This window comes from Sapajus apella, unplaced genomic scaffold (assembly GCF_009761245.1).
Source record: "Sapajus apella isolate SASKATOON/1434 unplaced genomic scaffold, GSC_monkey_1.0 scaffold8, whole genome shotgun sequence".
Taxonomy (NCBI): Eukaryota; Metazoa; Chordata; class Mammalia; order Primates; family Cebidae; genus Sapajus; species Sapajus apella.
In genome coordinates, this window is record NW_022436948.1 from 6,148,250 (window position 1) to 6,171,472 (window position 23,223).

Genomic DNA, 23,223 nt, shown 5'->3' on the forward strand with positions numbered 1-23,223 from the left:
ACTCAGCTTAAATGTGCACACGGATGATATGCTCACAGCTAATGATTTAATTAGAAACTATTCATGTATAGAATTGGAAACTGTGATTCTAACTCACAGAGTGCTCTGCGGATTTTAAATGTTTGCCTTATGAGAAAACATAATTTTCTCACTTTATCCAAGATCCCAAATTTTGAAAAATCCTGTAAGCTACCTTTACATTTTGGAAGTATGAAATGACTATTACACTAAGAAATAAGAATTCATAGTTATATATTCCTTGAAAGAAATTACGGATTTCTTCGGACCAATCTCATGAATATATAGCTTTAATATCTCTCTTGTCACATCTGCCTGAAGAAATTTTTTATCTTGGGAAAACCAAGCGTTGACAGCCTACATTCATAACACTCAGGTTTCAGAGTCCTGTATGTCTTGATCTCACTCTTTCTTCCTCAATTTCCTTAGCCAAATGTTTCTGCTTGTCCTTGTGTTGTCTTGGCTTTGCAGACCCATCCTCATGGGCATCCCGTAAGTGCCTCCTCCCTGGATTTCGGAGCATTTGGAGGCATCGGTTTCCACAAAAACACTTTAAAGTGGGAACAACATTTTTCTTGGCTTTAACAGAGATCACAGAGGAATGGGGATTCTGTTATCCCTGCTATACTTACTAAGTGCGGGATAAAGACCATTTTGTTCAGGGGAAAATTAAATTAGTTTTGCATTCTTTTTTCCTAAAGTGCTGACTTTCTGGCCCTTGTTGTACATGGAAAGTGCAGTAGGGTGGAGCATCTTCTATAATGGAGGGTAGCAAAATACATGCCCCATAAACAGTGGGTGCCTGCATTTAGATCTCTGTACCCATTGTACTCAGCATCTGGATAGAAGGCAGCTTAAGACAGCTCAGAGTTCATTTTCCTTCAGTGTTTCCTTATAACTTGAAATAATCTGAATTTTGTAGCACTATTTAACAACGCCTGGTCAAAAGTAGGCTCCATCTAGGGTCCCCTTTGAAAAATTGTCTGTAGCTCTTATACCCTCAAATGGGAGCTGTTGAAGTAGATCTGGTCTTACACCTGTGATAAAAGTAAGCAATTAACCTAATAACGAGGGATTTGAGCTTCCTCATGCCAGTGTATGTAGTACCCTCTCCCTGCACATGCTCTACTGTCCATGTGCCAAACATTTTGATGTGGAGTTTTTTCAGATCGTCTCTATCAATTGTCCTATGGGTGACAGTCAAGGGAACATTTAATTCTGGGTTAATTCATGTGGCTTTTGTCAGCCCTGGCCTCATGCTTTCAAGGGCCTGCGCTCAGCAGTGCATCACAAAATGAAGTCCTTTTCAAACGTGTGCTATACAGTAAGTTGGAAGTTCAGGCAGAGAGAGGGAAATAAACAAGAAAATAAGTTAGCTGGGACCTAGAGAAAGAGTTCTTTTCATTTCTCATCACCTCCGACACCCTCAGATCACACAGCACAATATTTATAACCTGTCATCCCTAAAAGCTCCGCCATGCCGTCTTCATTAATAGCCATCTAACACCGTGGCCCTGCTTTCAGGTACAATTCCTCCACTCATTAAGTCAGTTGTCCAAAGTGAAGAAGGGCTGACGACCAACGAGGGGCTGAAGATGCTAGTGACCATCTCCTGTATCCTGGTGGGAGTTCTGCTGCTGTTCGTGCTCCTGCTGGTTGTGCGGAGGAGGCGGCGGGAGCAGAGGCTGAAGAGGCTGCGAGGTAGGTCCAGGCCCGGCTGTCCACCCCTGGGTGTCCCCTGCTGCTCCGCAGCCAACCAGAGAGAGGCCAGCTGGAGAACAAACCCCAAAGGGGAGTGATTCTTCCCTCTCTGACCCAGGTTCCCCCACTTCCTGGTTCTCTGATATTCCTGCAGCGAGACTGCAGAGCCTCAGGGAAGAGCAATAAGAATGCTCCTATCTCGGTCCAAAATCAGGTGAAAGCCAGCCTCCTGCTTGTCCCCTAAATCCCAGCTGTCGGTAGGCAAGGAAAGTTAATTTTTTAACTCTAGTCTCTTTAATTTTCAGTGGGTCCAGTAAAGCCACCAATTAGAGCTTTCTATAAAAAGATATATCAGATTTGCTCTGGGAATGAGAATTATTTGACTGACTAGAAGTGGAAATTGGGGGCTTCGGGTACCGGTAAAGCATTATGAGGCAGACAACACATGCCATCCCAAATTAGAGATGGGAACTGAAGCCCGGTATAAGAGTTTCACTCTAATGAAGCAGAAGCATAATGAAGGCTGGGGAAGCCAGGCCAGATGAGCACCATTGTGAAGAGACACCATGATTATCATGTCCGGCTCCGTGTCGTTCTCTGTGATGAGGCTGTTCTCAGCTTCTGGCCAAGAGCCCTTACTTGCCCTTGCTCTGCAATGTGAGGACGAGGAGTTATTTCAAATGTGAAACTGTGCAGAAGTGTTCTGAGGTTCTTTGCCCTTTACCGGTGAGGTAACCTTTTCAGTAAAGTGTATTACAAGGTCTTTTCATTTTAATATCGGTGCAGCGTGGGCTACTGCTATGCAGCATCCTATGTATGCTTCAAAGTTACGTTCATAAAACAAGTCTAGAAGCACCGTCTCCCCAAAACATATCCCAAACTTTGCTAATATATTTAGAAAACATTGACCTCTTCTGTAAATACTTAATTTAACCATAATCCAGTTAAAGCAGAGAACACGGTAATATTTTCACCTGTCTTCACTTATCCAAAGCACCCCTTTTTATGGAATTCTAGTACCTTTTACTATCAATTGGCTTTTGCTCTGCCAACAAATTACAATTCTGAAGTACATTGTACTTCATCTGTACAATTTAAAATCCTTCCATGAAAATCTCCTGCAGCCCAATAATTCAGGCAAACCATCAGTCTCCTTGAAGTGTTCTTTCTCATTTGTGCTAACCAATTACCTTTTAATTTTGCAGCCATTACTTGAGTAAATGCTAGGTGCTTAATATACAAAGATGAAAAGAAAGAGCTTTCCGAACTCTAGGTTTAGGGTAGGAGGTGGGCCCATAAGCAGCTAGCAGTATAAGAACAAAATATGTCATGAATGCAGAAATAGGGCTTCAAAGAAAGCCTACATAAGTGAAAACAAAGGACGGATTAACCCCAAGTAGAAAGGAAAACGGAGGTTACTTCAGTGCTAAGTAAAATAGAACTACCAGTGTAGAACACAGCCCGTTATGGGGAGAAGTTCCGTATAATGTGGACTGTGTTCAACTCCATTCAACTCATGAGTGTTCATCACTAAAATACAAAAAGGATATTTTCATAACCCTTGTTCACAGTGGCCTGGACTTTAGGACAGGGTGTCTGTCCTTGTTACCGTTAGACGACTATGTCTAACTACTTGCATTTAGAAGGCTACATGTTGTCTCTATGATGTTTCTTAAAACCAATAGCAAATGTTTCTTATTAATGATTTTCATTTAATCACAAGAGTTAAGTATCTAGGCAATGCTTCTCATCAGTCTACACCCTCCACTAAATTCACCTTTTCTTCTTTTTCCTGGCTCCTATTGCTATCCATCCTTCCCAGCTCTTGTTTTATTTTTCCTATTCACCTTCAAACCTGAGCACCCCAACTGTGCTTTTCCTTGTCACTGAGAGCACTTCCAGTGAAACGTGCTGTGGACTCTTACCGAGGTCTTTGGGTTGAAGTGATGACCCTTGCATCCTGTATTTGTATTCTTAGTCGTTCCTTGTAACTTAATTATTGCTGCACAAGTGCTATCTCCAGAAAACATCCTGGGGCTGGCGTTTTTATTGTTGGCGTCTCGACTTCTAGACACTAGTGTTTTGCAGTTGGGCTTGGTAAAGAAAGCAGTACATCACCTCAGAGCGCTGGCCTTTTATTCCCCAGAAACAGCTTTGTTTTCTTTGTTCTGGGGAAAAGATAAATCCAAAGCAAAAGTTTCAATAGGAAGAAAATAAGGGCCAAGGCAAAGAGGAAGTATTCCTCAGAGATGTCAAGGAGCAAAGGATTTCAGAAAAGTAGCTTGCAGTAGCACAAAGGTGTCTGCAGTTCTACATTTTGTACATGGTTAATAATGGCTTCTAAAATCAAGAATCTGACAAGAAGGCATTCAGGATGCCAAGAATTGGGTACCCAATTCCATGCCACTTTGGAATGGCAAGTTTTAATGTGGACATACTGCAATAAATTCAATTCGACAAACCACTGTAGATTATCTGCCAGGTGCAAGATGGAACCTTTTTTTTATACGAGTGGTAACATTTGCTTGGTGACCATTTCTGTTTGATCACAAGAGTTTACTAGGTCCTAGAAAAAGAAGAGATTTCTAAGACTCTGAGAACTATAAAAGGTGACATTGTAGTGGCAGTGGGTCAAGGCTTGCCAGGGGCAGACCCATCTCCATAACTGTGCAAAGCACTGCCAATAAAGGCCAGACTCAGAGTTGAGGGTCGTAAAGGGGAATCCATGGAACGTCCTTTCCCCAGAAAGATCTTTGTTTTTTAGCCCTGCAGGGCCCTGACATGTTCAGTAATGATACAAAGGATTTTCAACTCACTCATGAAGGAAAAATGCAGCCACAGAGTTTAAAGGAATAGGTGCCTATCTATTGAATATCCAGAGTGCATTGTGAAATCACCCAATTACAAGCAAACCCACATAAGGTACAGACTCGGGTGCCTGTGGGAAATAAGTTTAAATATATTTACAGATGCTACAGACAGAATATTTTAATTGTCCAAAGTAAAGACAACATTTCTAGTAACATGTCAGTGTTTTGCCTGAGTAATCATCTATCAGGGTTAAAAATGGAAATAAGGAGATTTGAATTATAGAGAAATATTACAGGGATCCCCAATGGATGTTTTTAGAGTGATTATGTGAGATCAATTTCATATGGTTGAAATTGATCACATTTTTCAATTGCTAGAAAGTATAAAAATGTTTATAAGCTGAGTATGTTTCACTGTATAGACAAGTCACCTAGTTAGATGAATATAATATAATGTTATTTGACGTAAAATTTTAGAAAGAAAAAAGAAAATGGGACTCTAGCAGTGTAGTCAACCTATATTCTCTCTTCCTGAGTGCTTTGCTAATTTTAGAGCATAGCGACCTCCTAAACTCTAAATTGCCTGCAAGTGCCCACATTTTTTTTTTTAATCTATAACCTTATCCAGGAGTTTAGAAGCTGCATTTTGCTTTTAATGGTGCCCTGGTTTTTCTTCAACTTCTAGATCCTTTGAAGTGGAAGGGTATAGAGTGAGTCACTGGTTGGGCCTGATATCCCAGCAGCCCCAGCCTTATAAAATGTGATCCCATGTCAAGTAATCAACTACAGGATTTCTAAAAGCCTCCTCCTTTGGCATGCATTTATGCAAGAAGGCACAAGCTTCTGTTGGCAGCAGTCAGCGTAGGTCAGCCTGCAGGACTTGAAATAAGCTAAATCAGTGATGCCCCGCTGATTTTTGTCTTTAGCTTATTTGAAGTCCTGCAGGTTGGACCATGAACATTTGACCATGCTTCTGTGGCAAAATGTCTTGCTTCCCTTGAATGGAAATATGTTTATTATTTTAAGCATGCTTTGAAATGGATTGTTACAAAACTGATCAATTTCAGAAGCCCGTTCCCAGAGAGAATCTGGGTTCATGGTGCTATGCAGGCAGATTTATGCAGGACATTTATCTGCTCTGCAAATGAGCCCGAAGCTCCCCTCATTTGGAAAACCGAAAGGTAATTTGAACTTTACTAATGTAAAGCAGGAGTGTGCATCTAGGAGCCCAGTGACACTTAGACTTGAGATAGACTCGAAGTAAATTAAGACGTCCCCGCGCTAATGCATAAAGCCCCCCTAAATATGGGAAGCCCACATTGTTAATGAATAAGTAGCACACATGCCCCCCTTCATTGCCAAGCTAATAGATGCCCAAACTGTGGTTCAGATGGCATTAGAAGCCTGTACTCTGAAACCTTTTGTTCTGGGCCTTGTCTTTTCTCCTTTCTCTTTCCTTCTTTCTTTCTTTTTTCTTTCTTTCTTTCCTTTTCTTCCTTCTTCTCTTTCTTCCTTTCTCTTTCTTCCTCTGTTTCTCTCTCTTTCTCTTTCTTTCTTCTTTCTTCCCCTCCCCCTCCCCTCCCTCCCTCCTTCCCTCCCTCCTTCCTTTCCCTTTCTTTCTCCTTTTTTCTCTCTCCTTATCTCTCCTCCTCTCTTTCTCTCTCTTTCCTTCTTTCTTTCCTTTTCATTCTTTCTCTTCTCCTTCTTCTCTTTCTTCCTTCCTCTCTTTCTCTTTCTTTCTTCTTTCTTTCTTCCCCCTCCCCCCTCCCTCCCTCCTTCCTTCCTTCCTTTCCCTTCCTTTCTCCTTTTTTCTCTCTCTCCTTATCTCTCCTCCTCTCTCTCTCTTTCTCTCTCTCTTTCTTTCTGCCTTGATTTCTTAATGAAATTATTCTTCTAAAACATCAAACTTGTTATAGCAAAATTAAATAGAAAAAGCTCTCTTGCATCTGAGAGTGGGAAGCAGAAGAGCACTGGGGCGAGGGTGACTTGAGGACTGCCAGTGGAGGGCCAGGGAGTGGGCGGTCAGGAGGGGCTCGTGGGTCTCAGCTGGGCCCTGGAGCTCTGCTTTGCCTGGGTCTTCTGTTTTGTCTATGTCTGTGCATGCAGTTTTCCCAGATTACCAGTATATATGGCCTTCCTTTTTAAATATATGTCTGCCACAGTTTTCAAATTAGCTTTCATCTGAGCATGTTGATGATTGGAAGTCCTATTTGGGATCTTGTAAAAACATAAATGTAGATTTATAGCCCTTGCAAAAATAGCTACTTTATGAGACTATTTCAATTCCACAGAAAGGCAGGGACTGTTGAGGGAGAGGCTGCAAATAAAAGCTTTTGATGGATGGTAACATAAGGTCAAATCTTCCACCCTCAAACTGTTTTTTTTTGTGCATCTGCAAGTGGCTGTCCAGTGGAGGTATTAACCAAACCATCTTCCATTTCACATAACTAGAACTTCGGACAGGAAAACGTGGCCACATGGCTATAAATGAGATTTCTCTTTTTTAAAGAAGCATTTGGGTGTGCAGAATATGAGGCAATTCAGCCCCTCAAGCTTTGCACAGCTGCAGTGCCTGGGGCCGTGGTGTGCACTCTCCCCCGCCGTGTTGTGGCATGCTCTGCCTCCTTGACGTGCACCTTCATGCCAGGCACATTGCCAGGATGCAAGCAGTGGTCCACAAACAGAACACAGGAGCTGGGCAAGACCGAGCTGGGAGGCTCCTCATCCAACTGGAGGTGCCATTTCCCAAAACTCGGTCTAACCATGTACTCATCCACAGACTACTACTGTTTCCCACTGTTTCACTTCTCTTTCTTTTCCATCTCACTTCACTATGCACCATCCTGCCTTAGCCTCTCAATAGCCCTGCAAAACGGTTGAGTGTGAACTGCCCACTATGATGCCCCATTTTCTGACAGGAAAACTGAAGGCCAGCTATAGAATTACCCAGAATCACATATGAGTCCAGGCAGAGCTAGAAGGGAGTTCAGATCACTCTCCCTACCCCACTCCTCTTGCCGTGAAACTTCTGTAGGATTTTGAATATTCAAGTAAGAAACAAGTTGTCTCATCAATATTAAGTAAGCTCTAAAGGTTTATCAATTAAACATGGACTCAGAAGATGTATTAACACAGTATCAATAGCTACTATATAACTTTATGTTTGCCCATCAAAAATACTTGGTCTATTGATTTTTTACCTCAATATTCACTACCATTCAGCCTTCCCCTAATTATATTTTAAATATGTACATTATATATATATAGAGAGAGATACACATATTCTTTCTAGCTTGCATATCTTCAACCTACTGCCTCTCTAATTCTTTTCAGCACTGAATACTTGAGCCTATTCTGTCCTCAGCTACACTAACTCTCACTTACTCCCAAATTCTCACAGTCCCCTTCCACTCAACACTCAAATGTAATTGTTCTGAAGACAGATCACCAGCTCTTCTCTGATCTCCAGATTATCCTTTCAGCCATCATTTTTTAGCCCTCTTTGCAGCATTCAGCGTGTTAGCAAATGTTGTCTCTTGAAATTCCTTCCTTCCACATTTTAATATCACTAAACTATCCTGGTATCATTTCTCCATTATTTCCCAATCCAACAGATAAGGGAGGAGCCAAGAACCGAGGATGGATGCGTGGGAGTAACGAGGGTCTTTAGAAAAGATGTCGCAAAGTCTGAATCTCACATTGATCTGAAATGTGTGGAAAAAAATGTGACAGGCAATGCAAGGGCTGTTTAGCTGTGTTTGGGCAAGAAGAACAAGGCTATGAACAGTGTTCTCATATTAACAGATGGCAGGTAGACAGGAGAGCAGCTCAGCATCTGCTTTGCTTGATGTGTACCAGCAGAAGTCCTTTTGCATCAGAAAATGTGGACCATGAATTATAAGAAGGAAGGAAGGAAAGAAAGAAGGAAGGAAGGAAGGAAGGAAGGAAGGAAGGAAGGAAGGAAGGAAGGAAGGAAGGAAGGAAGGAACAGAAGGAGAGAGGGAGGGAAGGAGGGAAGGGGAGAAAAAGAAAGGGAGAGAGACAGAGAGACAGGGAGAGAGGGAAAGAAAGAAGAAGGGAGGGGGAAGGTGGAAGGGAGTGAAAGAAGGAAGAAAAAAGACAGGAAGAAGGAAAGAAAAGAAGGGAGGAAGGGAGGAAGGAATTAAGGAAGGAAGGGAGGGAGGGAGGGAGGGGAAAGAGAAAGAGAGAAAAAGAAGAGAGAGATAAAACTCAGGATGCTGATGAAAATAATCAAAGTCCTGAGAGTTTAAAATGATTCATTTTTTTCAAAACATACTCTGTATTAGCCATTATGTGGAGGTGGGGATGTTGCTTTTTGCAGACAATGTTTGCAAAGAACTATTACACAAGTTCCAAAGTGCAAGCAGCCTAATGCAGACACAATAAATTCTTGCTGTTTCACTAGAGGGAAGTATCTCCACCACCACTGAAAAAATTAGGGAAGATGCCATGGGGTTCCAGTCCCATGACTCTGAAGGATAACAGTTTAGGGTTCGGAACAAAATTTTTCCAGACATGACCCCAAGATTTTTCTGGAAAACCTTTGAACAATCAAATGCAAATTAGAGGTATTAGAAAATGATTGTGCAGATGGTCCCTGACTTACTGTAGTTCAACTTAGGAGTTTTTGACTTTGCAATGGTACAAAATATGCATTCGTTAGAAACTGTATTTTGGATTTTGATCTTTTCCTGGGTTGGTGATATGTGATTCAATACTTTTACATGAGACACTCAACACCTTATTATAAAATAAGCTTTGTGTTAGGTAGTTTTGCCCAACTGTAGGCTAGGGTAACCATTCTGAGCATGTTGAAGGTAGGCTGGGCTAAGCCCTGATGTTTGGTAGGTCAGGCATATTGAGTGCATTTTTGACTTAAATTATATTTTCAGTTCATGATGAGTTCACTAGGAGGTGATAGTAAGTCAAAGAACATCTATACCCTGGACCCATTTTCAAAAACAATGGATTAATTCTGGGCATCACTGACTGAAATAAGTTAGTTGAGGTTACAGAAAGGACGTTTTGCGAGCAATCAGGGAATGGAATGGACCACCAGGGGTCTGGACAAACTCCATATGCATTTTGACAGGGCTGATTGATAAGGGAACGCCAGACCATAGCTGAAAGCATGGGCAGGCTGATCCAATCCTGGAGGTCACACACATCCTGGTGGGGAAGCTAATGGATGAGAGGGACGAATCCACGTTTGAAGAGCTTTCGAAAGGCTGGACCAAGAAGAGAACAGTTTAATAGGGATAATTGTGAAGTCTTCTATAGAAGTTGTAAAAAATCAGTTTGCAACAACTATAATGAGCACTCCCTATGTGCTAGAAGATCAAGAATTACCTGCATCTTGCTCGGCCCCATTTAATAAAGAAATTTAAAAATCACAGGACTTTCAAAGAAGAGAGTCCCAAGTAGGGAATTACCTAGAAATCATTCCGTAGGAGGAGTGGTTGAGAAAATTAGAGAATGTAACCCAGAAACGAGAAAGCTGAGGCCAAGCAAGGGAAATGCAGCTAAGTGGAAATATCTGAACGGCTGCAGGTTGAACTTACATCAGGGAATTTCTACACAAGAAAAGGAAGATGTTTCTCACAATTAAATGTGTCCTCAGGAAATCTTTGTGTAGCTTCACTGTGGATCAGGGACAGGACTGTGCCCAAAGGGGCTAAGAGAAAGACAACCTGAAAATAGGTAGGCACAGTATAAGCTGGAAAGGGCTGTGTCAGATGTAAGGCAGAGGTCCAGGGAAGCCGGGGGAACCAAAGCTTCAACCCTGCCTACTGGGCCTGGGAGGGGGCACAGAGCAAGTTGTATCTGCATGGGGTGGTGGGGACCATAGAGGGCTTTGCACCAGCAAAGTCTCGGGCTCTCTGCAGAAAGTGGCAAGTGCAGGAAACTCAGAGAGAGGTTGGAGGTCACAAGGAAGAGGCAGCAGAGCCGTAAGACAACTTGGACCAGCACGGAAGGCGGTTCTCTGTGCTGATGAGGGCTACTGCAGAGAGCTCCCTTTGAAGGTTTCAGAGCACAGGTGTGACATGGTAAGATGCATTCCAGGTCTTCACCCTTCCTGCAGTGTGGGTTTCAGTGCTGGGCACACCAGCAATAAGGATGCTGACTGTAAGTAAGGTTAGAACTGGGAAGAGGAAAAACAAAGGTCCCCTTGGGACATGCTGCGGGGGAGAACCCTGCAGACCTGAACGGCAGGAGAGTGCTGGGAGGAAGGGAAGGGCCTCGGTGTGCAGCAGGGGCACCGGCCCCAGCTCTGGAATGGTAGTGGCCCCAGCTCTGAGTCCATGCAGACAGAGAATATGTGCACGTGTGCGTAAGACATTGTGGAAGGGACTCCAACCTTCATTAGGAGGCCGATCTGAAAAGTCTTTATTGCTCTTAAGATTCTGTGATTCTGGGACTTTAAAGTTTTTTCTTGGCTTATCTCAGACTCTCTTCTCACCCCTCAGCAAAAGTGGGTCCCAGATGAGATTTTGCCATCTTCTTTTTGTACTCCTGCTATGGGAGTATGAAAAACACCCAGACCCTCATCTCGGCCCCAGCATCTTTCCCAAACTTGATTCCAAATTTGCCTCTGGACAGCCTCACCTAATGTCTGCCAACTTGGAAACCAGACAAGTCTCTCCCCAAATTGTTGCTTTCATGTCGTTGCGGACCATTCCCGTCACTCATGTTACTATATCCAGCTCTGCATATCCCAAATCTTGCCCTTTTCCTGGACTCCCTGCAACTCCTCCTCACCCCCCTGTACACCTGGTAGATTCTGATTCTTACAGGGTTCCTCTATCTTGACGTTATGTTACCCACTCAACCCCTGCTCTCTTCTCCAATGCTCAGAGCCTCACACTTGGACTAAGGACTAAGAAGCTTTCAGCAAGTCCCAGGCCCCGCCTCCCCATTCAGAGCATTCTGGATTGCCTGGTGGATGCTAGTTCACAGCACCCACATCCATCACCACTCACCCCCTTTTTTCTGTCTCCCCTTAAACCAGATAGACGCTTTCGGGTCAGTAATACTAAGTCATACCTCCTTAGCTCCTTAATGTCTACGCCAGCCCCATGCACCAGGCCTCCACCCTGGCAGCACCTCTCTCCTGTCAGACTGGCCTACTCATTGCTTCCTGAATGGGCTCATAATTCCAATGCATGTGAATTCTCTGCATGGAGCACACTGCCCGTTCATGTCAAAGCACCCCATGTCCCACATCAGCATCCTTATTGCTGGTGTGCCCAACACTGATATCCACCCTGCAGGAAGGGTGAAGACCTGGAATCCATCTTACTGTGTCACACCTGTGCTTTGAAACCTTCAAAGGGACCTCTCTGCCATAGCCCTTATCAGCACAGACAACCACCTTCCATGCTGCTCCTTTAAGGTGGTTCAGTGTTAGGTTTAGGGAAGGGTTGACCCAAATAGCTTTGGGCATCTAGACCTGTGGAAGAGCTTAGAGCTCCCAGAGGATGACTGCACGTGGCAGCCGAGGGATGTCTGCTTTTGGCATGGCAGTCATTGCAGGGAGCTCTGTTCTCCCTGCTGGACTCTGCAATTCCTTAGTACATTGCCATGAACAGCTCATAGGAGAGAGTTGGGATGACTGACCGGGAATAGAAAAGGAGAAATTATTGTGGTGGGCAGAGTGAGGAAAGCAGTTGGTTCTGAAGACAATTCCATCTGAGAACTCTTCCAAGTGTGAACTGAAGTGGGATGTTTACTCCTTGAATTTGTTTCCCCCTTTTTAGAGTATTGTACCAGCCACTGCTCGGTAGTTACATGGAGCTGATTAATTCCAAGCTCCTGGCATCATACATATGTGTGTATATATGTGTGTGTGTGTGTGCGTGTGTGTGTGTGTGCATGTGTGTGTGTGTATACACACACATGAAGTATATATAAGCACATATATTTATAGATAGAAAGATAGATAGATATACTTTGTAAGTGTTAAATCATTCAGGGAAAGAAGAAATTCATTATTTTTACTGTGTCTTTGGAGATAAATATAAAGACATGAACTGGGAAATCCAGTGCTATTTTGCTTTCTTTTCTTGGCTGCGTGGGTGGAGTAGATGGGACATGTTTCATTTTCTAGACTGAACCCATCTGTGCACAAAACCAGGCCCCATCTTGGGGTTACCATTGGGACTGGCTGACTTAAGGAACTAAGCTTGACTCATGGTGGGGACAGCCTCTACGTGATCATTCTGTGACTGTCCACATCTTTCAGAAATAGCATGCTGCCCTCCATGCCAAAACTGACTATATTTAGATGTCAGCCCCCAAAGGCATGAGGTGGCAATGTTCCCACATACGTATTCTTTCACTGCAGAGCGGGTTGCACAGTCAGCTGAGTCCATTTCCGGAAAGTTCTGTTCATTGAACAGTATACTTAGCATCAAGACTTTTTAGAGAGCAGTGAAATAAAAACAAAAAGAAGGTTTTTGTGCGCTAAGTAAGGAAACATTCATTTTTGCCAGGACAAAATGTGTTAAAAGAATAAATTATATTTTAAGGGAAATGTGAATTTCAAAATAACACTACCAAAAAAAGGGATTTTATTTTTCTACACTTTCAGTCAGGATTCCTTCTGTCAGGAATGGTAACCAGGTCTTGGTAAACAATGTCCTCTGAGAAAAAAAATCAGTTTTTTGTTTTAATTTCTGAATTTGAAATAGACACCTACATTTCCAGAAACATTGATATTTCATTTATACAATTCTCTGGTCAACCCGAGAAACTCAGAGCTCCATAATAATGCCACTTACTTCTGATATTTTGATAACAAAAAGCATGGGTTTGTACAAGATAAATGGTATACTCTCAAAATGTTGATTTTCTGGCTACTGAAAATAAAATTGGATTTCCTAGAAGTGACTATAGGTTGGAATTAAACATTTAGTAGGTGTCTGAGAATGTTATAATCATAGGATAGTTATAATGATCTTTTTGTAATTAAAATATATTTTAAAAGTCCCACTTAGAAGGAATAGGATGCCATAAAACTCTAGGTCATTAGTAGTGATCTGGGTGTATGACTGCATTTAAAAATGACTGTTGTCATCTGACTGTAGAGTATTTGTCATAAATGCCTAAGTGAATGTTAATGAGTTGTTTACCATGTACTAATATTAACTTTCTTTCCCCAGATGCAAAGAGTTTAGCTGAAATGCTCATGAGGTAAGAACAAGACCCAGCACCCCAGATATCATGTTTGAAAGAGCAATTTCCAACTTGCCTTGATTTCTTTTTTTTTAATAATGGCAGTCTGAAATTGATAATATTGATAATGTCTTTTCTTTTTAGAAAAGAATGTAATTTCCTATACATTCCAAAATATCCATGTAACATCTAGCTGGAGATGTAGATGAAAATGATGGATCTGTAAACATGCCACAGGTAGTTGTCTTGTTGGCTGGGCACAACCAACATTAGCCTGGGAACAGAGGCACATAAAAAGAAAGTAGCTTTAGTTTTGCCTTCAGCTAAATTTACTACTCATGAGGTCAAGCCTTCTTTCTAACAGAGTCATCCAACTTAAAAGAAAAGCGCAAAAGGAATGTGCTGTGCCCACGCTCTTTGAAGGCTCTGGGTCTCCATCAGTGCCCTCCACCAGAGCACCCATCAGCTCCTCTTACCACGGTCTCTTCTGGCCCTGGATGTCACAGCCTTCGTAGTTCATCCTCGTGTTAGGAGTAGCCAGCACGGTAGTTGCCTCACTGATAACTGTGGAGGGGAGGAATAAAGAGTGGTTCTGAGTAACTAAGAGAACGTTCGCAACTGTGGAAGACGGAAATGCATCCTTCACGGCTTTTCTTTCACATGTCCACAGGCCTGTGATAGGCAAAGCTGTGACAAGTGTGTGCTTCCATGTCCCCAAACTCTATTTTCCACCCACACGCCCTCTTCAAATGTTCAATTTTCTTATGCTGGCCAACCTTTTTACTCTGTAAAAACTGGAACTCTCTGACATGAAGTATTTACACATATGGATTAATTGCCTGATGTGTTACCTCACCCTGATACTTGCATTTTAGGACTTTCATGATGCAATGATTAAATGAAAAGTGAAAAAGGAAAATCAGGGTCTAGGAAATAAGTAAGAAAAATGTCAAGGACTCTGATGGTGAACTCAGCATTGCCAGTTTAGGATGATTTATGTGGGAGAGAAAGAGGGTGGGTCTAGTACCTCTTCCCTCTCCCATCACCAACACAGTTGGCTGTGACTTCCTCCTCCATCTATACATATAAAAGTAGTACTTTTTTGTTATTTAAAAACTTCCCATGTCCCATATCACCAGTATCTTTGAAGACCAAAGGCAGAAGTAGAATGTCATTGGCACACAGATTCCATCCTACAGACATTTTGTTTGGCCATACTGTATTTTGAAACAATGTGAATCATAGATAAAACAATAATATGAAGGATAACTCTTTTTTTTTTTTTTTGAGATGGAGTTTTGTTCTTGTCACCCAGGTTGGAGTGCAACGGTGCAGTCTCAGCTCACTGCAACCTCTGCCTCCTGGGTTCTAGCGATTCTCTTGCCTCAGCCTCCTAGGAGCTGGGATTACAGCCCGCCACCATGCCCAGCTAATTTTTATATTTTTAATAGAAACAGGGTTTCACCATGTTGGCCAGGCTAGTGTCGAACTCCTGACCTCAGGTGATTCACCTGCCTCAGTCAGGCATGAGCCACCATGGAAGGATAACTGTAAAATACGTTTGGTGTGAGTGATCTGATGAATGTTGGTGCCATCTGCCAAGATTAGGAAGATAGAGGCAGGGTATGAACGTTTGATTTTTTTGGAAGGTAGGTTGGGAGGAGGTGCTGATGGGAATGAAAAGACCTGTTTGGGTCACGTTGAATTTGGGATTATTTTCAGGCATCCAGAGAAAGTGTCAAGTAGACAACTGGTAGCAGAAGTCTGGAGCTCAGAGGAAAAGCAAAGACGCAAGTGACCTGTACATTATCGCCTTCATAAGGGGCACCTACTCACACGTCCATGAGAAGATGACAGAAATTGCACAAGATGCCTTCAGTCCGTGCTCTTTGTTTGTGTGACCTTTATGGGTCACAGGGAACACATCCAGACACACATAACACTTGTGTTGAACAGATATGATAAAACATATGGAAAACAAAGAAGTCAGAGTCTCTTATACTCACTGATCTACCTAATAAAAGAAACTGTCAAAGGTAGACTTTAAAAATATGAATTAGTTGATGACATTTAAAATGAGGCGATTTCACATAAAATTTGACTTTCTGATTTTTCTTGAAAATGCCCTGGCCATACTGGGCACCGCTGAGGTGATAATGGTACCAGCGGCAGGCACAGCGTCCCTTTAGAATGGCGCAACTTTTGCTCACCACAGCAGCTCCAACCCCCACCCCACACGTGGGCTGCTCCGCCAGTCTGTACACTGAGCAGGGCTCTTGCAGCCCCCTCTTCTTAACTGGGCTCTGCACCACCTTGCCTGGCCCCCTCCCTATCTACTTGCAAACTGTAAATCATGCTTTTCCCAGAGGCTGTGAAACTGAGGGCTGAACATGTGAAACTGACATGTTCAACATTTGTTCAATTAGAGTGATTTGCTTTTTCACGTCTCCTGACACTCTGGGGTGCATTCCTACTCCTTCTCACTAGCCTCTGAGCAAGACATTAGCAAGCATCCTTTATGAACAGGGCAGTTGCTGTGGATGCAAGACCACCTGTTGAGAAGAGGAGGAATTAATTATGTTCTTCCCATTGCCAGTTGCCAGCGTGAATTAGGAACAGTGAAACCCGTAATCACAACGACTGATGATATAGTGGTTTTCCTTCAAAGGGTCAAAGTGATTGAAAAGGAAGAGAGTTTTCAAGCTCCTCAAATAGGTGGATTTGTATGGGATTAATTTAGAATTAAATGCAAAGCTTTTAACCATGAAAGGTTGGTTCAATCTAAGTTTGGCAGGTGAATGGGCCAAGCAAAGATCTTGTTACCTAACTGGTCAATTTAGGATCAACCATATTTGGATGTGGCCCAGGAAGTCCAGAACAATCATGTCCATTGGCAGAGAGAAGGATACTGAACAGCTGCACCTGGTCTGTACTGCTGATTTCTCTGGAAACTGGAGGAGCTAGCAGCCCGGTGCAGTGAGAATCAGAGAGGCTATGAACTACAAGTCTATGTTCTAGGCCTCTTATGGCCATAGGCTGTTTTCCAGATCTTAGCACGTCATTTTACAACTTTATGACTTGATTTCCTTACCTAAAAAAATAGAATAAAATTTTAAAAATTCAACATTGTTTCTAGCTTTATCACTCCATGTCCTGGGTTCTAGGTGGATGTAACATTTATTTTTCAACCATTTTCTACCAAGAAGCATCTGCATATTTCAGGGAGATTATCTGAAGGCCAGGCCAGGAAGGCAGATTAGACAGCTGAACCTACCTACTCAGCCTGGGTTCCCAGGGATCCCTGGCATGGCAGCATCACTCATCACTGGGCTTCATGCTCCTAGATATCCACCTGTTTCCCCTGCACACATCACCCTGCGGAAGGGAGACTGCATCCCTCACACCCAGATAGAAAGATTGTACTTTTATATGTTTATGCAAGATTATTTTTGTTAAAAAAAAAAAACAGCCTTCTAAGAGATGCTTGCTCTGAAGAGCTAACCTGTACACTGTAGAGAGCTAACATATATAATGTTTAAGGTCCAGGAATCAGCATTAGTGAGTGAGTTGGGTGTAAGCAGGAAAATATTCCAATGGAATGGTCAAATTAGCTTGGCTTTTTTGATGTTCATATTTTTGTGCACATAATTAAAAAAATCTCTACCCTAGTGTTATAATGAGCTATGCTCCTAACAGCCACCTAGCCATTGTACATTTAAGGAATGTCATATTTGGGAGGATGACAGGCTATTAAGACTTTGAAGGGTGACAGTGACCGCAAATAATTGACTGGCTAAGATGGGATATTCTCTGCTCTGTGAACCCCACTCTGCTCTCCTCTTCTACTCATTTTAATCAGCCAGATGGCAAATAAATAGATGGTTGAAGAAGATAGTTCAGTGATAACTAATATATTTAGCACGATCCTGTGCCATACAAAAAAAGATGCGATTTTTGCATCCACAGTGAAAACATTTGGACTCTTTTCCCAGGTTGCAAATGAAGTTTGTTCAAATCATTTTAAGGTTTGCTGCCATTCTAATGACCAATCATTATCATTTTTGAGGCTCACAGAACACAGAGTAATAAATATAAATATCACAATAGATTGTCAAAATGACTGCAAATATTAAGTAATAAAATAACTGAGTTGGAATCCAGTAACTCTTTTAGAATGAGAAGGATATTATTGCCTCAAAACAAAGTCTTGGGGGACATCTCATTCAGCTCATATTGTGTCCCCAAAATAAATCAATGTGAAGATTTACTTAACAGACATTTATTGAACACCTACTTTGATCATACACTGTTCTAAGTTCTAGGAAGACACAGGAAACAGAACAGATGAAGAAAAACCCGGTGGTGCATATTTTCCTGTGAGAGAGGCAGAAAACGGATAAGATAAATCCATTAAGTATATGCTAGAGTGTCGTAAGTGCCAAGGAGACAAAATTAAACAGAGAGTAGGGAGAGGACCCATGAGGCATCCCCATCGCAGGGCCAGCCTGGCTCCTCTGGAAAGATGGCACCTGAGTCCAGCCTTGCAAGAAGGGAGGGAGGCAGCCGTGCAGATTTTTGGGTTAGCAGGGAAAGGGTGTTCTAAACAAAGGGAACAGCCAAGTGCAGAGAGAAAGAAGAACTGTGAGTCGGGTCAGGTGCGGCGGCTCACACCTGTAATTCCAGCACTTTGGGAGGCTGAGGGGCCGATTATCTTGAGGCCAGAAGTTAGAGCAAGAAGGAACTGCGGTGAACCGTGATTGCACCATTGCACTCCAGCCTGGGTGACAGAGCAAGACTCTGTCTCTAAAATAAAAACAATAACAACAAAACAATTAGCTTCTGAATCTCCAGTCTTGTTGGGCCATTTTCTTATAGTCTTCCGAGGAGGAAGAATTTACTCCCAGCCTTGGTTGTCCTGGTTCGCAGGGTTTAATCATGTTCTAAATCTTGGTGCCAGCCAGTGGCGGTGGTTCACAGCCATTATTTAGCCTGCTTCCTGTGTCAGTCTGATGGCAGACCCCTTATTGTTGTTTAAGTGTAGCCTGCACTTGGTGTTCATCGCTATTTAATAGAGCAGCCGCTGACTGCCTCATAACTATTCATGATGAGCAGAAGAACTAGCTCACACATCTATTTTTGGTACAAGGACAAGCTCAAGTCCCTAGTGAGGTTTCTAACCAGATCTTTTGGATATTCACAGAGGAGTAGTTCCCCATATGCTTTTGTGGAAATAAAGCTTATCAAAGCATGCCATAAATGCAGCCCCCTAAGTAATCAAGATGCTCTTTATTTTATAAGATTATTTGAATTTTTACTTTCCTCTCTTAAAAAAAAAAAAAAAAAATTAAAACATGAGAAGTTAGCTAAGTAAGTAATTTGAAAGAACACAGAGACCATATGAAAAATCAGGACAAAACGTTTGAATTTGGGCTCTGCGTAATTAGCATGATGCAGATACATAACCCAGTTCCTCATCGGCAGAGCAAGAAATCTGGTTCAAGATCACGTCCTAAGTAGAAATGTTGCATCTTTCAGAAGCTGTCTTTTTCATGTGGTAATTTGTTTTTACTAAAATGAGGCATATGCATGGATCTCATCAGGCAAACATCTAAGGAGGGACTTGAGTGAGCTTTGCTTTGGGATTATGAAGGTTCTGTCCACCACTGGGTTCAAGAGTGGATGGGTCCTCATTGACGAGAAGGATCTGTGGAGGCAGAGCCCTGGGACTGGGGGTGAATGGCTCGGATAGAGGGGAAGGCATTTAAAATGTGGCATGAGTACCCCTCTTTTGGTCTCCATTAAAAGTAACACAGGGGCACACCATCATTGAGTGAACTAGGCTCCAAAAATCTTTCTCAAAACCAGTGTTAACAACAATTGAACTGGATTGATGAATGTCATGGATTATGCCATTGATTGCATTATCCGAGTGACCTCTGCTACTTAGAGGATGCTTCAGTAAATGCTATTTGAACATCTAGTAAAATGATTATTCTGTAAAGACTGAACAACCACCCTTCTAATGTGGATTGCTAATTAAGGCCTTTATCGACATCTTTAGATTTTCGTGCAATGTGGAGATTTTTTTTTTAACTGCAGCCTATGACGGAATACAATCCTACCATGCAGTTTTACTACTTATTTTCATTTACTTTTAGAGAACAGCTCACTCTAAGAGTAATTTTCTGGTACACAAATTTTGAGATAAAATTATTATAGTAACTACTTTTTTTCTATTCTAACATGTACTATCAGTTAGGAAAACTAATGTCAGAGAAGCTAACAAGGCTTGTGATTTACTTCTAGAACAAAAATAAAATGACACCAGATATAAATACAAATGCTAATGCATTGTAAATCCTCCGGCCAACAAACAGCTGGAGCACGTGCTTTTTCCTTCACCATCTTTGGAATATCTGGTGCCTTCTTCCTCACCATCACTAGAATATCTCACATCTGAAAAATGAAAATGTGGTTGTTTTTTAATTTTTTTATTTGTTTCATTTAGCATTTACACAAGAAATGAGAACTTTCTAAAGTTCTATTGATAGATGTGGAGCCAATCTCTATTGACAATTTGTATTTTTTGAAACTCCCCAGTCAGATTAAATTTAATATTAACAAATAGCATTTGAATGGAGGACACATTTTTATAGTATGTACTTTTCCTGTCCCCTCCCCACAAGGCATTTGTATATTTAGACAATAAACTTAGTTGGTATACAGGTGCATGTTGGTAGAATGTTAATACTGAACTGGATTTGTTAATGCATTCCCACATTTTATTCCCAGTAAGAATACCCGGACTTCAGATACCTTAAGCAAGCAACAGCAGACCCTGCGAATGCATATTGACATACCCAGGGCTCAACTTTTGATTGAAGAGAGAGACACGATGGAGACCATCGGTAAGGTGCCCTATTTACCACTTTACACAAAGTGGCTGCCACAGCCATGCCTTCTCAATCAAAACCCCAGGGTGTGGAAAATATTAGACAGGAGAGAGTCTTGAATGCTATGTGAGTATAAAAGTTAGAAGGCAGAGAATTTCTATTGTGAAAAAGAGTAAGTACCAGCAAATGTGCAGAAAATTTGACATACCACCGTATGTGCCAATATGCCAGTCATTTCCAGGACAGAAGTACCCCCAGCTCTGATCCATTTAGGATCTTTCCAGGGGAGGTTACTGATGCCACTCCAAGGAATAAGCATCTGTAATTGAATATACATCAATCCAGAGGCCTGCACTCTAAAGCCCCAGGTTGAAAATCCGCTCTGTTCTCCCCTCATCAACTCTGATAAGGCGAGCCTTCATTAAAGAAAATGTTAAACTATACTGAACACTTAAACAAACACATGTCTTTGTACAAAGTATCGTCCCCCACACCAGCACCCCAGAAACATCCTCCAGCTGTTTGCCCAGCAGCACTTTGAGAAACACCAGGGCCCTAGTTTTAGGGTTTCAGAACAGCCACCTGGAGGCTCTCTGTTTTTTTTTTTTTTTTTCACCCAGAACCCAGGTGTCCTCACTCTTTCCAGCTTCTTTCCAGCTAAATTCCAGTACCCCACACTGCCTGCCTCAATTACCCTATTTATTCCAGAGTCAAAGGCCTTCTATTTCCTTTCCAATAATAATGAGAAGAATAGCTGACACGTATTGAGAGTTCTGTAAACGTCACATACTTTTTATAAGTACTTCATGTGCATTATTTAATTTAACGGACATGTGAAGGAAGTCTTGCTTTTGTAACCAAGATGTAGAGAGGTCTGTGTAGCTTTCCAAGGTCACCAAGATAGGAGCAGAACCAGGTTCCCCAGCTGGCCACGCTCACCACTGTTCTATCTGTCTGCAGTGACAGGCAGCTAGCACAGCAGCAGGCCACCACCTGCTTCCCCTCCAACAGGCTGCTTCCAAGAAACCTCAACCAGGAGTTACCCAAGCTTTTGAGTGCCCATGGAAACACTCTGGAGCAGGCTCCAAGGCTGCCTCTTTTCAAACCTGGCTATGTTTGTTTTGGAAGGTGTTTGCTGGCCTGGGTCCCAGGGCAACCCTTTCTTGCGGTCTGGATAAAACTACCTGACTCACTGCACACAGCCCAGCTGGGAAGGCGGTGGTAAGAGGCCAGGTGGGCAGAACACCTCCTCCATCACCCCCCCCCCCCCCACTTCTGCTGCCCCACCTGCCACTGGAAACATCTTGACCTAATAGTTCCTAAATTCTAGGGCCTGGGCCCTCCTGGCTGGAGTCACATTTGCTCCAGGCATAGCAGCGCTTAAAGAAAGACTGGTCAAGTCCAAAGTGTCTCTTGATCAGCTAATTTCAGTTAAACGCTTCAGTTAAACCATGTATGTAAGGAGGCACTGCCTCACCTAAAGTACACGAGATTTTACCAGCTTGCTTATATCAGGATAAGGGATGAGCTGCTGTGTTTTCCTTTTGATTATCTTCTTTTTTGGGGAAAAGAGAAGGTATCCCTGGAATCTCCTTTGTTTAACCAGTAGATTGGACGTTAAAACTAAAATTTCCTTTGAAAAAATTTCAAAAATCAGAATGTAATTCCTTTGACCATGTAATTTTATAAGCCCTTTATATGCATTATTTAATTTAACCTTTCCAGCCAACATAGGACAAGGTTCTTTTATAACTGAGATGTAGAGAGGTTGCCTAGCTTGTGGAGGTCACAGTGGTTGTGGAGCATGGTTACAATATTTGCTAAATGTGCATCACTAGACTTAATCATCCTACATGTGGCTATGAAAACAGATAGCTAGGCAGATGCCATGAGTGGGCTGTGGCCTGCCAGGAGCTGGTCACTGGGGGCTTAACCCCAGAGAAAGCCTGCCAGTCATTTCCATATGTATTAAAGACTCTTAGCTAGAGATCCATCCCAGTCCACGCGGGATTATCTATCAGCAAGAGCCCTTGACCTCCTTGTCATTCCTGACAATTGGTCGATGGCATTTTCTAATTACTGGGGAAGTAGAAATGTGGTATTTCAAAATGCCCCGGGCTCTGACAAGAATCCAATATCACAGTGACACTAATTTCTATCTAGAATGAATGGTTAACCTCATGATCAGACAGGCACCCAAAATTTTCCATGAAAAGTGTGTAACCTAGCCCCACAGATCATCTGCTGTCCTCTAAAAGGGCCTGCATGCTAGAAACTGTGACACATCCCGTCATTAATGAAAAACAAATGTAGACACGGAGCCTCTGGTGCTGGGTCCGGATGTAGGAAACTGTCTCTGTAGAAGAGCCATCCTCTCTGAGGAGTCAGGTGATCACCACGGGGCCGGACCCCCACGCCAAGCCCTGGCACCTGCTGTGGTGCCAACCTCATTGCACCATGCGCTGGGATACTCGCAGGCATCTTGGCAGCCTTTCCTCTATTTCTCTGCCAAGAAATTTTATTCTAACTTCAAGGGGCTTTCCTTTCCTGCCAGGGCCTGAGTAATTGGATTTGGTAAGGTTCATTCTGTTCAGAGCCTTTTTTGG

The 23,223-nt window shown here is 42.5% G+C and overlaps 1 protein-coding gene across 1 annotated transcript in view; it reads left to right on the forward strand.

The window, feature by feature from the left end:
- Positions 1-23,223, forward strand: part of DSCAM (DS cell adhesion molecule) — a 644,712-nt gene that overhangs the window by 593,126 nt on the left and 28,363 nt on the right. The window contains exons 27-29 of the mRNA XM_032277238.1: positions 1,543-1,719; positions 13,712-13,742; positions 20,517-20,632. Coding sequence (XP_032133129.1) covers positions 1,543-1,719; positions 13,712-13,742; positions 20,517-20,632 — 324 coding nt within the window. The remainder of the gene's footprint in view (positions 1-1,542; positions 1,720-13,711; positions 13,743-20,516; positions 20,633-23,223) is intronic.